At 45.5% G+C, this 16,967-nt stretch overlaps 1 protein-coding gene across 1 annotated transcript in view; it reads right to left on the bottom strand.

The window, feature by feature from the left end:
• The window catches only part of LOC124719032 (carbonic anhydrase 2-like), a 179,579-nt gene that overhangs the window by 99,620 nt on the left and 62,992 nt on the right, over positions 1-16,967 (bottom strand). The window contains exon 4 of the mRNA XM_047244701.1: positions 613-684. Within this exon, the coding sequence (XP_047100657.1) occupies positions 613-684 (72 nt within the window). The remainder of the gene's footprint in view (positions 1-612; positions 685-16,967) is intronic.

The raw sequence follows: 16,967 nt of genomic DNA, 5'->3' as shown, positions 1-16,967 counted from the left end.
CATCTTGGATCCGACATCTTGAATAAATTTGCCAACCATGTTGGGCAGAACATACTGTTCTAGCACTTACTTCAATCAAGCGAAACGAGTCTGGTGAGAAAAACATGCATTATCTTGCAGTTGTAACAAATGATGAGAAATACCCTCAGAAACGGCGAGTTAATATTTGTATGTATTTCACCTGTTTATGTGACTGGCTTATATGTATTCATTTTTATGTGACTGACGAGCGCTTATGAGCCATATCAGCGATCTCATTTAGTCTCTAACAGAGATAGACGGTGTCTACTAGAAAATATAGGAGACTTATTAGTACAGGGTAAGGTAGGTGGCGCTCTAATCTTGACGGTTTACAAGGTGTTCTGGTGAACGTTTTTCCACATGATCTTGAAGTTGCATACAGTAAGTAGCTTTCGGACGTTACAAGCTAATTGACCAGATGGGGGAAGGTATCAGCTGTGTAATTACTTGTAGGACATTGTGGAAATCCTTATAGAACACGTAGCAGTATGATTGTCCCTTCATTTTTTCATAAAACAGCCTCGACCGGACAGCAGTAGTTATTGGAGTCAGTAAGAGAAGAGAAGTGAGGAGGGCTTTAGGCCGACTCACCGTTGTCCAGGTCGTATCCCCAGTGACGCACCAGGTCTGCCGCGTCATGGCTGGATTCGTTGTGGGCCAAATCTGCAAGGGAAACACGTCATGTCACACGGCGTCCAGTTTTCTGCTATCCTTACTTACTAACTCACTCATTCATTCACGAAGGACGCCAAGTAGTCTCTAACTCATAACGACGAGAAGGTTTTACTATTTCTCGTTCAAAAACTATCCTCAGTGCCATAGAGAGCAGGAACTGGGGAAAACACAGTACTAAACTTGTTACGGGCAAAGCCCACGAAGTAACGAATTGTTCTAGATGAAACAAATATTGATTTTGATTTCGATAAAAGCTCACAAAGGCATTTTGCACAATGAATCAGTAGACCCGTTGACCAAGATGGCTGCTATATCCAGTGCCTACCTTGTTATCCAGTTACCATTCACAGGTTACTTACATCAAGTAATTCAACTACACACAGGACGCTTTCCATGGTTTCGTAACAGGTCAGTACACTGCAGACCTGCCTCACAATCACCCAGATGAGATTCAATCGCGGCAACTCCCCTGCTTATTCGCACTGCTTACGAACAACATACTCTGACACTTAACTCTGATCGCATTAATTCAGACTTTCAAAATATTAATCATTTAATCCTGGCTTCTTCCAAATTCTAGAAAAATAGAGAACAATTTCTCTCAGAACAAAGAAAACTTAGATTGTCATTTCATACAAGCATTAAAAAATCTTCTAATAAAGAATGATGAGGCATTTCTTAGATGCCTGATAAGATTATTTTTTCTTACCAATTTCTAAATTTGATACTAACCTACAGAGAGGTTGCGATCACTATTTCTGCAGCCAATCAAAAAACAATTAATCTAGCACACCTCTTTGCGAACTTTTTCGTACAGAAATATTTAATTACTACATCTGTCCTTAGAAATTACGACACTTTTCCTTCTTTGCTAATAGTGAAGACAAATTGTTTGATTACTTTAAAGCAACACGTTTCTATATTAAGAATGTTAATTTTTTGTAATTATAGATGGCTAAATAGTGGAATCATTTATGGTCACATGGTGTTCTCACGCTGAAGACGAAATGAAAAACAAGAAAACATATTTATTGTTTCGCTACTATGTCATACAACGCCTAGGTACTAAAAAGATGATCCATTTGCTTAATCAGAATAATATTACTATTTACATGATACAAGCTTAACGAAATTCATCACACAACAGACTGAAGAAAAGCAGACCTAGGTTTATATAGTTTATACACACATGAAAAAAAATTATTGCTTCACCTTGGATCCCAGAACTCCTGAAGATAGACGTTGACTGTGGGTATTGTACCACAGACACAGACACAGAGGTGTCACTAAACCAGCCCAAAGGTTTAAACAACCATGCATGAGCAGAGGGTCCGACAGCCGATCAGTTCCAGTCATTCCACCAGGAAGAAGGTACACAGCTCGTATTTCTGTAGTTCAGCCATGACTAGACTGTCAATACCGCGGTGCGATCGCATCTGCATTGTTACTTTGTGCCAGGAAGGGCTCTCAACAAGGGAAGTGTCCAGGCATCTCGGAGTGAACCAAAGCGATGTTGTTCTCACATCGAGGACATACAGAGAGGCAGGAACTGTGGATGACATGCCTTGATCAGGCCGCCCAAAGACTACTACTGCAGTGGATGACCGCTACCTGCGGATTGTGGCTCAGAGGAACCCTGACAGCAACGCCACCATGTTGAATAATGCTTTTCGTACAGTCACAGGCCGTTGTGTTACGACTCAAACTGTGCGTAATAGGCTGCATGATGTGCAACTTCACTCCCGACGTCCATGCCGACGTCTATCTTTGCAACCACGACACCAAGCAGCGCGGTACAGATGGGCCCAACAACAAGCCGAATTGACCACTCAGGATTGGCATCACGTTCTCTTCACCGATGAGTGACGCATATGCCTTCAACCACACAATCGTCGGAAGCGTGTTTGGAGGCAACCAGGTCAGGCTGAACGCCTTAGACACACCGTCCAGCGAATGTAGCAAGATAGAAGTTCCCTGATGTTTTCGGGTGGCATTATGTGGGGCCGACGTACGCCGCTGTTGGTCATGTAAGGCGCCGTAACGGCTGTACGATACGTGAATGCCTTCCTCCGACCGAGAGTGCATCCATATCGGCAGCATATTGGCGAGGCATTCGTCTTCATGTACGACAATACGCGGCCCCATCGTGCACATCTTGTGAATGACTTCCTTCAGAATAACGACATCGCTCGACTAGAGTGGCCAGCATGTTCTCCAGACATGAAATCTATCGAACATGCCTGGGATAGATTGAAAAGGGCTGTTTATGGACGACGTGACCCAGCAACCACTCTGAAGGATCTACGCCGAATCGCCGTTGAGGAGTGGGACAATCTGGTCTAACAGTGCCTTGATGAACTTGTGGACAGTATGCCACGACGAATACAGGCCAGTATCGATGCAAGAGGACGTGCTACTGGGTATTAGAGGTACCAGTGTGTAGAGCAATCTGGACCACCACCTCTGAATATCTCGCAGTATGGTGGTACAACATGCAATGTGTGGTTTTCATGAGTAATAAAAAGGGCGGAAATTACGTTTATGTTTATCTCTATTCCAGTTTTCTGTACAGGTTCCGGAACTCTCGGAACCGGTGTGATGCTAAACTTTTTTTTATGTGTGTAGTTTTCGAGCAGACCTCTCACAATGTTGGCTGGAATTTTAAAGGTAGCAATGATAAAATGGAAGGAGCGGAGGATTACTTACAACTTGTAAAGAAACCAACTGCAATTATAAGAATTGAAGGAACCGAAAGAGAAGCAGTGGTTGACAATAGAGTGAGAAAGGATTTTAGTTTATCCCCGATTTTATTCAATCTGTACACTGAGCAGTCAGCAAAGGAACCATGGAAGAATGCCGAATGGGAATTAAAGGAACAAGAAATAAAACTCTGTGGTTTACCGATGACGTTGTAGCAACAAATGACTTAGATCAATCGAATGGAATGGGAATTGTTTTGAAAAGACAACAATAGTAAAAGAAGTGTAATGGAATGTAATCGAATACGATTAGGCGATGTTAACGGAATTATATTAGGAAATAAGAGAGTAAAGTACATTTACATCTACATGGATACTCTGCAAATCACATTTAAGTGCCTGGCAGAGGGTTCATCGAACCACCTTCACAATTTTCTATTATTACAATCTCTTATAGAGCGCGGAAAGAACGAACACCTATATCTTTCCGTACTAGTTCTGATTTCGCTTATTTTATCGTGGTGATCGTTCCTCCCTATGTAGGTCAGTGTGAACAAAACATTTTCGCATTCGGAGTAGAAAGTTGGCGATTGGAATTTTGTGACAAGATTTCGTCGCAATGAAAAATGCCTTTCTTTTAATGATTTCCAGCCCAAATCCTGCATCATTACTGTGACACTCTCTCCCATATTTCGCGATAATACAAAACGTGCTGCCTTTCTTTGAACTTTTTCGATGTACTCCGTCAGTCCTATCTGGTAAGGATCCCACACCGCGCAGCAGTATTCTAAAAGAGGACGGACAAGCGTAGTGTAGGCAGTCTCCTTAGTAGGTCTGTTACATTTTCTAAGTGTCCTGCCAATAACGCAGTCTTTGGTTAGCTTTCCCCACAACATTTTCTATGTGTTCCTTGTGTGTTCCAATTTAAATTGTTCGTAATTGTAATACCTAGGTATTCCGTTGAATTTGCGGCTTTTAGATTAGACTATCGTGTAACCGAAGTTTAACTAGTTCCTTTTAGCACTCATGTGGATGACATCACACTTTTCGTTATTTGGGGTCAAATTCCACTTTTGCACCATTCGGATATTTTTTATAAATCGTTTTGCAGTTTGTTTTGATCTTCTGATGACTATTAGTCGATAAACGACACGTCATCTGCAAACAACCGAAGACGGCTGCTCAGATCGTCTCCCAAATCGTTTATATAGGTAAGGAAGAGCAAAGGGGCTATATCACTACCTTGGGGAACGCCAGTGGATGGATTTTGTTATTTACTCGCAAAATAACTGTCGATGGCGGAAGTAAATAGGATATAAAATGCAGACTGCAATAGCAAGAAAAGCGAAACCGAAAAAGAGAAATTTGTTAACATGGAATGTAAATTTAAGTGTTAGGAAATCTTGTCTCAATGTATTTGTCTGGAGTGTGGGGTTGTACACAAGTGAAACGTACAGAAAATAGGGTAACAATTTTGAAATATCGTGCTGCAGACGAACGCAGAAGAAAAGATAATGGCGATATTCAGAAAAAACAAACCCGCAGTGCTCTGATTCAGCGTTAGTAATGACCTGCTTGATACAGTCGCGTGGTTGAAATACCTGGGTGAAGCGTAGCAAAGCGATGTGAAATGGCCGCGCGGGATTAGCCGAGCGGTCTGGGGCGCTGCAGTCATGGACTGTGCGGCTGGTCCCGGCGGAGGTTCGAGTCCTCCCTTGAGCATGGGTGTGTGAGTTTCTCCTTAGGATAATTTAGGTTAAGTAGTGTGTAAGCTTAGGGACTGATGACCTTAGCAGTTGAGTCCCATAAGATTTCACACACACCTGAACATTTTTTTTATATGGAATGGAACGAGCATGTGAGGACTGTGGTAGGGAAGGCGAATTGTCGACTTCGACCTTTCTGGAGAATTCTGGAAAAGTATGGTTCATCTGTAAAGGAGATCGCATATAGGAAGCTGGAGCGACCTAGTCTCGTGTATACTCGAGTGTTTGGTATCCGAACCAAGTCGGATTAAAGGAAGACATCGAAGTAGTTCAGAGGCGGGGTTCAATACATATGCTTCGAGAGCTCAAATGTGAGCCCTGAACCCTTGGACGAACACTACGGAGAAAATTTAGAGAACCGGCAACAGAAGTTGCCTGCCGAATGATTCTGCTGTTGCCATCATAAAACTACGCGTAAGGACCACGAACATAAGATACGAGAAATTAGGGTTCATGCGGAGGCATATATAGGTGCTATTTAAGTTTTGGAAGCACATGAAAATCGGATGGGGCCGAGTCGGGACTGAACGGAATATAATCGATGAGAGCGAACCCACAGCGTTGGATTTTCAGAGATGTCAACGCGTTTGTGTGTGGCCTGGCACTGTCATGCTGAAGAGGATGGTGCTGCAAGTGTGGACCAACTCTTCGTACGCGAAACTTGATTACAACACGAGTTTCTCACGCATCGATGTACACACATAAAAAAGAAAGTTTTGCGTCAATTCGGTTCCGAGAGTTCCGGAACTTGTACAGAAAATTGGAATAGAGATCAATATAAGCATCATTTCCGCCCTTTTTATTGCTCATGAAAACCACACATTGCATGCTGTACCACCATCCAGCGAGATCTTCAGAGGTGGTGGTCCAGATTACTGTACACACCGGTGCCTCTAATACCCAGTAGCACGTCCTCTTGCATTGATACATGCCTATATTTGTCGTGGCATACTAAATATCAGTTCATCAAGGGACTGTTGGTCCAGATTGTCCCACTCCTCAACGGCGTAGATTCCTCAGATTGGTTGGTGGATCACGTCGTGATACACAGCCCTTTTCAATCTATCCCAGGCGTGTTCATGTCTGGAAAACATGCTGGCCACTCTAGTCGAGCGATGTCGTTATCCTGAAGGAACTCATTCACAAGATGTTCACGATGGGGGCGTGAATTGCCGTCCATAAGGACGAATGCCTCGCCAATACGCTCCAGATATGGTTCCACTATCGGTCGGAGAATGGCATTCACGTATCATATAGCTGTTACCGCGCCTTCCAATGCCACCCCAAAACAGCAGGCAACCTCCACCTTGCTGCACTCGCTGGACAGTGTCTGTAAGGCGTTCAGCCTGACCTGGTTGCCTGCAAGCACGTCTTCGACGATTGTCTGGTTGAAGGCATATGCGACACTCATCGGTGAAGAGAACGTGCTGCCAATCCTGAGCGGTCCATTCGGCATGTTGTTGGGACAATCTGTACCGCGCTGCACGGTGTCGTTGCAAAGATGGGCCTCGCCAAGGACGGCGGGAGTGAAGTTGCGCATCATGCACCCTGTTGCACACAGACTGAGTCGTAACACGACGTCCTGTGGCTGCACGGAAAGCATTATTCAACACGGTTGCGTTGCTTTCAGGGTTCCTCCAAGCCATAATCCGTAGGTAGCGGTCATCCACTGCAGTAGTAGCCCTTGGGCGGCCTGAGCGAGGAATGTCATCGTGAGTTCCTGTCTCCCTGTATCTCCTCCATGTCCGAACAACATCGCTTTGGTTCACTCCGAGACGGCTGGACACTTCCCTTGTTGAGAGCCCTTCCTGGCACAAAGTAACAATGTGGACGTGATCGAACCGCGGTATTGACCGTCTAGGCATGGTTGAACTACAGACAACAAGAGCCGTGTACCTCCTTCCTGGTGGAATGACTGGAATTGATCGGCTGTGGACCTCGTCCGTCTAATAGGCGCTGCTCATGCTTGGTTGTTTACGTCTTTGGGCTGGTTTAGTGACATTTCTGAACAGTCAATGTGTCTGTGATACAGTATTCACAGTCAACGTCTATCTTCAGGAGTTCAGGGAACCGGGTGATGCTAAATTTTTTATGTGTGTAATTACGTTACACATTGCCATGTTACACGCATCGCTTCAGAGACTTCTAGCGGTAGAGTGCTACAAATGTGTACACACGAAGAATAAATATATTGAGTGTTAATAACATTTGTTCTTTTTTAAAATGCTTTAAGAGTTTTCACACAAAAAAATCGGAGGCATTTCTTTTCACCACGTCCTCTTAGTACGACCGAATTGCACGTTCGTAGTAAAAAAAAAAAAAAATGGTTCAAATGGCTCTGAGCACTATGGGACTTAACATCTGAGGTCATCAGTCTCCTAGAACTTAGAACTACTTAAACCTAACCAACCTAAGGACATCACACATATCCATGCCCGAGGCAGGATTCGAACCTGCGACTGGAGCAGTCGCGCGGTTCCGGACTGAAGCGCCTAGAACCGCTCGGCCACCGTAGCCGGCCGTTCGTAGTCGGAATTACGAAAAAACCTATTACACTTATACTTTGCCTTTCTTATTGCTGAGTTTTCAGTGCTGGATGTACGGTGCTGGGCTGCTGAACAATGATATTCAGCTTATATAGTAATGTGTTGATAGCCTGTAGCCACAAGCGACAGTAATTTTACAGGAGGACTGTTAGGACAATTTTCTTTCAATCTTGCCACTAGGGCAGATTTTCTCGCGCAGCCGTCACACATGTTGGATTGACTCGGTTTTTGTATTCAGTGAGGAGAGGCTACGAGCTCTGAGTAACTCGGTGCGACTATCGCCAAGTCCTATTAACACTGTTCCCTTATCTTGGAAGGTCAGGCGCACTAATTAACAGGCAGGACTGTCCCAACTTCGTCACTTATCAGGAAAGGCGTGAGCTTACGTCATCCACTAGGTCATTCACATATACAGCGATCAATAATGCTCCTACATTGCATTGAGGAATGCCCGAAGATACTTTTAAGTCCGTGGGTTCCCCTCTGTTAAGAGTGATAAGCATGAGGGAACAGTAAAACTGGAAGACCAAGAACGAAACGCTCGCATTAGATATAGTGTAAGACAGGGATACAGCCTTCCACCCCTATTGCTCAATCTACACATCGAAGAAGTAATGACGGAAATAAAAGAAAGTTTCAAGAATGGAATTAAAATTCAAGATGAAACGACATCAGTTATAAGTATCGCTGATGTCATTGCTATCCTCAGTGGAAATGAAAAATAACTGCATGACTTGTTGAATAGAAGAAACAGTCTAATGAATACAGAATATGAACTGAGAGTTATTCGAAGAAAGACGAAGGTAATGAGAAGCGACAGAACTGACAACAACGAGAAACTTACCAGAATTGAGGATCAAGTAGACGAAGTTCAGGAATTCTACTACCTCCATAGCAAAATAACGCATGATAGATGGAGCAATGAGGACATAAAAAAGAGAGAAGCACTGGGAAAAAGGGTATACCTGGCCAAGAGACGTCTACTAGTTTAGAACGCAAGTCTTAAGTTGAGGAATACATTTCTGAGAATGTACGTTTTGAGCACATCATTGTATGGCAGTGGCACAAGGACTGTGGAAAACCGGAACAGAAGGGAATCGAAGCATTTTGAGACGTGGTGCAACAGAAGGGTGTTGAAAATTATATGGACGCATACGGTAGGAATAAGAAGGTTCTTTGCAGAATCGGCGAGGGAAGGAAAACATGGAAAACACTGTCAAGAAGAAATAGGATGGTAGGACATCTGTTAAGACATCAGGGAATGACTTCCATGGTACTGGAGGGAACTGTAAAGAGTAAGAACTATAGAGGTAGACAGAGATTGGAATACATCCAGCAATTAATTGAGGACGTGCTGTGGTGTCACCGCCAGACACCACACTTGCTAGGTGGTAGCTTAAATCGGCCGCGGTCCATTTAGTACATGTCGGACCCGCGTGTCGCCACTGTGTAATCGCAGACCTAGCGCCACCACCAAGGCAGGTCTCGTGATACGAGAGAGCACTCGCCCCAGTTGTACGAGAACCTAGCTACCGCCCAGTTGTACGAGAACCTAGCTACCGACCAGATGTACGAAGCCTTTCTCTCTCATTAGCCGAGAGACAGAATAGCCATCAGCTAAGTTAATGGCTACGAACTAGCAAGGCGCCATTAGCCATACAGTGATTGTACTTAAAGTCTTCTGTGTATCGTCAAGATCGATGTACCACAAGGAATGAGTAAAGTTAAGTATTAAACCTGCTCCGTACTTTTCTTCCTAACATTAATTACGTATCCTGTTCCAGTACTTCACGCCCGTCTGCGTTAGTCTAGCTTGCCTTTTCAGCCATATCAACTTCACGGTGTCGGCCCAGATACCGACACAACATTGGCGACGAGGGAAAAGAGTTCTTTCTGATTGCTTACATTTAATTGTGTCATGGCTTCGCCACATTCTCCAGATGTACTGTCCGAATTTTATCGCTTGCAGAATCAGCAGACGCAGGCGTTACTGGATGCCCTTGGACAGCTCGTCCAGGGTCAACGTACCATTCAAACCGATGCGGCCGCCGCCGCTTCTTCGCTACCGCTGCCACTAAACGCTGTTGCACCTCCCTTTCGACCATACGTGGCAGCCGATGAGACCTGGCACGAGTGGTCTCGCCAGTTCAACTTTCATCTAGCAGCCTACAGAATTCAAGGTAAAGAGCGGCAGCCGTTTTTGCTTTCTTGTGTCGGTGTGTCCACATACCGTGTGATAGTGAAATTGTTTCCCCGACGCGACGTAGCAACTCTGTCCTACGAGGAAATTTTGTCTGCATTAGATGCCTATTTCAAAGAAACAGTTAATGTGGTTGCAAAACGGTATACGTTCTTTCGTACAAAACGTACGGCCGGTCAAACTAATAGGGAGTGGGTAGCAACATTGCAAGGACTTACTAGGGACTGTGCCTTTGAATGTGACTGTGGTCTTTCTTATTCAGATACAATGGTGCGTGATGCAATTGCACAGAACGTTTCTGATGTTCGCATACGGGAGCAAATTTTGAAACTAGTTAATCCCTCCCTTCAACAAGTGATAGACATATTGGATAAACAGGACACACTTGACTGTGCTCAGGAATCTTTTGAAACTTCGCCAGCCGTGTGTAACATTAACCGGCCCGCTGGACGCGCTGCGCGGCCCGGTAACCGGGCCTCGTGCACGTCCGCACAGCTGCCGCCGCGCGCTAAGCCACGTGTGCTGCGCCAGCCCACAAATGTAGTGAAATCGTGCCCGCGGTGTGCTACTAGACATTCGTGTGAACATTGCCCGTCACGCCAAGCTATTTGCTTTTTCTGCAATAAGAAAGGACATGTTCAAAGTGTTTGCCAGAAAAAGCTCAGATCAGACAATCACAATCATTCCAGGCCCTTTACTTCGCGCCGGAATCGAACCAAGGACACTCAGGCTCGTGGACCTTCGCCTATGGACATTCATGTCGTTAATTCCACTTCGTCCAGTGACACTTTCTCTAACAGTGACTGTGATCGTCCCACAAAAACTGTGCGTCGACGTCGCCGGAAATCACGTCAATTAGCAAGTGATTCTGTACCAGCGTCTATTCAAATTGCACAAAACAGTCGCTCTTGTCGTCAGCAGGACAATAAACTTTTTGTGGACTTAGACTTTGAAGGCAAAGTGATACCATTCCAGCTCGATACCGGAGCTGCAGTTTCATTGCTCAATCACGACACGTACAAACAACTGGGCAAACCTCCGTTGCGTTCCGCAAATGTTAAGCTAACTACATATTCCGGACAGAAAATTCCTGTGTTAGGACAGTGCAGCCTTCTTGCAACATACAAGGGACAAACAAAACTTGTGTCATTTTACGTTCTTCGTTCTTCTTCTGCAGTGAACTTGTTTGGTCTCGATTTGTTTCAGTTGTTTAACATTTCTATTGTAACTCAGGTCCTATCAGTGAATCAGACTGTGCCTACAGACAGTGTTTCTCGGCTGTGTGACGAATTTGCAGACATTTTTGCACCGGGCTTAGGTTGCGCTAAAAACTATGAAGCACATTTAGAACTGAAGGTAAACGCGCAACCGAAATTTTTCAGGGCGCGCAATGTTCCACACGCATTGCGTGATGAGGTCGCAAGAACGTTACACGATCTCGAATCACAGGGTGTAATTGAACGTGTGCAAGCTTCTCTCTGGGCCTCACCCTTAGTCATTTTGCCAAAACCTTCCGGAAAATTGAAACTTTGCGTGGACTTCAAGGCCACAGTGAATCCACAGCTAGTGACTGCTACTTTTCCTTTGCCCCGCCCGGAAGATCTTTTTGCTAAACTGTGCCCGGGAAAATATTTTTCAAAGTTGGACCTAGCCGATGCGTACTTGCAAATACCGGTGGACGACGAATCCCAGCGCGTATTGGTGGTTAACACGCATCTTGGATTGTACCGCTTCAAAAGACTGCCATTCGGGTGTGCATCCGCCCCTGCCTTGTTTCAGCAATATTTACAAACTATTTGTGCGTCGGTCCCTACTGCAGCAAACTATCTGGACGATATAGTGATCTCCGGACAGACAGAAGAAGATCATCTTGCGAATTTACGAACATTATTTCAGGTCTTGCGGCAAAATGGTCTTCGCTTGAGGAAGGACAAATGTGTGTTTTTTGCTCGTGACTTACCATACCTGGGACATGTCATTAATGCCCAAGGCATACATCCGAGTCCAGAGCACCTCCGTGCCATACAAGAATTGCCTTCCCCTCAAAATGTGAAACAGCTACAGAGTGTGTTGGGTAAAATTAATTATTACCATAAATATGTGCGCAATGCCTCTTCCATTTCAGCTCCGCTTCATCGCTTACGCCGTAAAGGTGTTCCGTTCGTCTGGACGACAGAATGTGAACGCGCCTTTCGCCAGTTGAAATCGGCGTTGCTTTCTAATACTTGCCTTACGCCATTCGATCCCCAGAAACCCCTTTTGTTGATGGTAGATGCATCGGATTTCGGGATCGGTGCTGTGCTTGCGCACAAAGTTGGCTCCCATGATCGCCCTATTGCCTTTGCGTCCAAATTGCTCTCGTCTGCGCAAAGAAATTATTCACAGATAGAGAAAGAAGCTTTGGCTCTCGTGTTTGGTGTTACTAAGTTCCATGATTTCTTGTATGGTCGTCACTTTACCATCATCACAGACCACAAACCTTTGACATCGCTTTTTCATCCGACCAAGCCTGTACCTCCACGTACAGCGCAGAAATTCATTCGCTGGTCTATTTTCCTCTCGCAGTACCGCTACGATATCTTGTATCGGTCCACTGCTAAGCACGGAAACGCCGATGCGTTGTCCCGTTTGCCTGTTGCTGAGGATAAAGCATTCGATTCTTCCGAACTTGCTTGCATGTTCATTGATTCGGAAACCGATGAAGTGGTCGAATCGTTTCCGATTGATTTTCGTCGTGTCGCTACAGCCACAGCTGCTGACCCTGTCCTTGCTACTGTTTTACGTTTTGTTGCTACGCAATGGCCTTTGTCAAAGTCTCGGATCGAGGATCCGTTGGTTCGCCGATTTTTTGCTCACAAGGAGAGACTTTTTGTTCGACGTGGTGTTTTGTTGTTGCGTTCTGATAATGATCAGTCCAGAGTCGTGGTCCCACGTTCGTTACAGTCCTCTGTTTTACGGCTTCTTCACCAAGGACATTGGGGTATAGTGAGAACGAAACAACTTGCTCGTCAGCACTGTACTTGGTTCGGAATCGATGCTGCGATTACGAATATGTGTTCTTCGTGCCCGGCGTGTGCCGAACAACAATCCGCACCGCCGCGGAAAGTCTTTGCGTGGCCAAAAGCCACTTCCCCTTGGCAACGCTTGCACATTGATTTTGCTGGTCCATTCTGGAATGCTCGATGGTTGGTTCTGGTCGACGCCTTCAGTAATTTTCCTTTTGTTGTCCGGATGTCTTCCACGACGTCCTCCGCCACCATCCAAGCGTTGTCTGCTATCTTTTGCATTGAAGGTCTTCCGCAGACTATTGTTTCCGACAATGGCCCACAATTCATGTCCGCAGAATTTCAGTCATTCTGCCAGGCCAATGGTATTCAACATCTGACATCCGCGCCGTTTTCGCCTCAGTCCAACGGTGCCGCTGAACGATTGGTCCGGACTTTCAAGTCACAGATGTTGAAATTGAAAGAGTCGCATTCTCGGGAGGACGCATTGTTGCTCTTTTTGTCTTCGTATCGCTCTCAGCCCCGAGATGGTCGCTCGCCGGCTGAGTTGCTCCACGATCGTCCTCATCGCACCTTGATGTCTTTGCTGCATCCGCCGCATCAGGTTCCTGTGCAGCGGCAGACTCCTGCTTTTGCTCCAGGCGACGTTGCATTTTATCGCAACTATCGAGGTTCACGGCGTTGGCTCGCAGGGCGCATTCTTCGCTGCCTCGGCCGCGCGATGTATTTGGTTTTGGGGGCCTCTGGTGAGGTGCGTCGGCATCTCAATCAGCTGCGCCTCTGTCGTCGCTTGGGTTCTGCCGCTCCCCGTCTGCTTTCAGCGACGGTGCCGTCCGGTCAGCGCCCTGGGGACCCATCTACTGGCTCGCCTCATCCCCAGGTGTTCCCGACGATGCCTTCCATTTTGCCCCATGGCGACGCGCCGCCGCCGCCGCAGCAGCAACAGCCGCCGCCGCCGCCGCAGCAGCAACAGCCGCCGCCGCCGCCGCAGCAGCAGCAGCCGCCGCCGCCGCCGCTTGTTCTCCCGCCGGCGCCGCCCGCATTCGACGCTTCGTTGCAGCCGCCAAGCGCCTCCCAGGGTCACGCGCCGCCGATCGCTTCCCGTGACCAGCTGTCCTCCGCCATGGAACTCCCGCCCGCTCCGGACCACATGACGTCATCGCGCGTCGGCTACCCCGACGCAATGGAGGTTGATCCTTCGGTCCCTCCTGTCTCTTTACGGGCGCATACACCGCATGTTGACGTGCACCCTGGACTAGTTTTTCAGGCGTTTCCTAGCTCCCCTCGGACCGAACGGCCGGGTGCGGGTGGCACAGCCTCGCCTGTTGTTAGGCTCCCCACCTCATCGCATACGTCAACATGTGGTCCTCCCCACGGCGGACGGAAGCCTTATCACACGACCGTTCGCCGATTTGCGGGGGAGGAATGTGGTGTCACCGCCAGACACCACACTTGCTAGGTGGTAGCTTAAATCGGCCGCGGTCCATTTAGTACATGTCGGACCCGCGTGTCGCCACTGTGTAATCGCAGACCTAGCGCCACCACCAAGGCAGGTCTCGTGATACGACAGAGCACTCGCCCCAGTTGTACGAGAACCTAGCTACCGCCCAGTTGTACGAGAACCTAGCTACCGACCAGATGTACGAAGCCTTTCTCTCTCATTAGCCGAGAGACAGAATAGCCATCAGCTAAGTTAATGGCTACGAACTAGCAAGGCGCCATTAGCCATACAGTGATTGTACTTAAAGTCTTCTGTGTATCGTCAAGATCGATGTACCACAAGGAATGAGTAAAGTTAAGTATTAAACCTGCTCCGTACTTTTCTTCCTAACATTAATTACGTATCCTGTTCCAGTACTTCACGCCCGTCTGCGTTAGTCTAGCTTGCCTTTTCAGCCATATCAACTTCACGGTGTCGGCCCAGATACCGACACAACACGTGCTACTCTGAGGTGATACCGTTGGAAAAAAAAAGTCGGAAATCTGGTATGGTACCTGATAAAGCCGGCCGTTAATCTCAGTTAATATTGTAATATATTCAATGCGAGAAATTACATCGACGGTCTTGAGCCAGTTTTTTAAAGTTCGGTGTACGAGGGGTACAGCAAATCACAAGTATGTCTTCGAGGTGGGTGTCCGTCATCCTTGACCGTTATGTGTTCTTCGAAAAATTCAGTTTCGAGAACGACGATTCGCATATATATGTCGAACTAAACATAGTGACCACATTGATAGCTACTTTCTTACAATTTTCATATTTTTCTGAAACATGTTTACCTCAAAATTCTTCAGTGGATACATTTTTATACATTTGCAAAGAAATATCTTTTTGCAAGTCGATTATCTCCACTTGAAGTGAAGACTTTGAAACGCTGAACAACTTAGCAGACACATCAGTCCATTCTGCCGATTCATCAACGTCATAAGGAAATTTTAGGAACTGAGACAGCTTTCCAATTTCTGAGAAGTCTTGAAATCTTGTAGCAAATTCGTCCCTTAGATCGGACAGAAATCTTACAAACACTGCAATGTCGTTTTCAGAATTCTCTTTTTTATACTCAAAAATTGTTGGGAAATGAATAACTTCGTGCCTTGGAATATCTTTCTCAAAAATATCCAGCTTACGAGGAAACGCAGACACGCTTTGTATCAGACCACATATTAATTTCCCATTCCCTTGTAACTCTATGTTGAGCGCATTTAAATATTTCAGAATATCCTTCAGAAAAGCCACAGCTAGCATATTGCGCTCGTTTGTTATGCTTCTTTGCTCCCTGCGTATCCAAGATTTGCAAGGAGGAGGTTACTTCTTCCTTTATTAGCCAGGAACGTTCAACAACTTGACCTTTACTTAACCAACGAACATTGTTGTATTGCAACAAGTCAGAATACGCTGCATCACATTCTGAAAGAAACTTCTTGAACTTTCAGAGCTAAAGAGAAGAATGATATCTCATCAAATTAATCAACTGCACCAAGCTGTCCGCTACTTCTTTCAGTGTAGCACTGAGTTTTATACAAAGGACAGTCTGATGAATTATACACTGGTATGACATTAGACCTGGATTCTGATCCCTGATTTTCTTTACTACACCGCTTTCTTTGCCAATCATCGCTGGGGCGCCATCAGTTGAAAGCGACTCTATTTTTATCATAACGAATGTGGGAATTATTAATAAATTCGTCAATAGCTTTGAATAAATCTTCTCCTCGAGTGTTACATTTCAAAGGCAATATTGGGAACAATTCTTCCCTGAATATCTTATTTTCAATGTCGAAAAATGTCACGAGAATAGATATTTGTTCATTATCAACAATGTCACATGATTCGTCAAGTGCAATGGCGTAGCATGGTGCCTTTTCCAAAAGTTTAAGCAGAGTGCTTTTAATATCAGTAGCTAAAATTTCCGTTCTTATATTACTTCTTGCCGACACTGGAATACTTTGAATTGCAGCGACAGCATTCTTTTTTTCTTCAAAAAGTGCCGAGGCTACTTCCAACATACATTCTTTCATTATTTCAGAATCTGAAAATGGTTTTTGGTTTAACTAAGTGTCCAGCACACACGTAACGCTGCTTCTGCCGGTTTTTCTTGCTCACTCGTGCAGCGAACCAGCAATTTCGTGCTTTTTTCGTAAGAAGTGAGATATTCCCGTAATTTAAATTTAAATTTTATCGTGATAAGTTTACAAAGCAGTTGTACATATCACATTTATACATTATATAATAGAATTATATTACCTGAAGTTTTTCTTTACGAGCCTCATTGCCAAGAGGAAAGTTTTTGTGCAATTGCTGATGAGTTGTTTCACCATCATCATCATCATCATCATCATCAGTGTTCTGCCAAAAGGCAGGTTTTCACATGGTAGTTGTCCAGGCTGTCTGCTCTTCTGCCATCCTCTTCAGGTCTGCATAATTTCCTCTTCCCTTTATGTCGTCTGTCATCTTGTATCTCCTTCTTCCTCTCAGTCTTCTCCCACAAACCAGTCCTTCCAAAGCATCTGCTAGCAGGCACTCCCTTCTCAATGAATGTCCCAACCAGTTATTTCTC

Source organism: Schistocerca piceifrons, chromosome 10 (assembly GCF_021461385.2).
Source record: "Schistocerca piceifrons isolate TAMUIC-IGC-003096 chromosome 10, iqSchPice1.1, whole genome shotgun sequence".
NCBI classification, from domain to species: domain Eukaryota; kingdom Metazoa; phylum Arthropoda; class Insecta; order Orthoptera; family Acrididae; genus Schistocerca; species Schistocerca piceifrons.
This window is presented reverse-complemented; position numbering and strand designations above follow the sequence as displayed.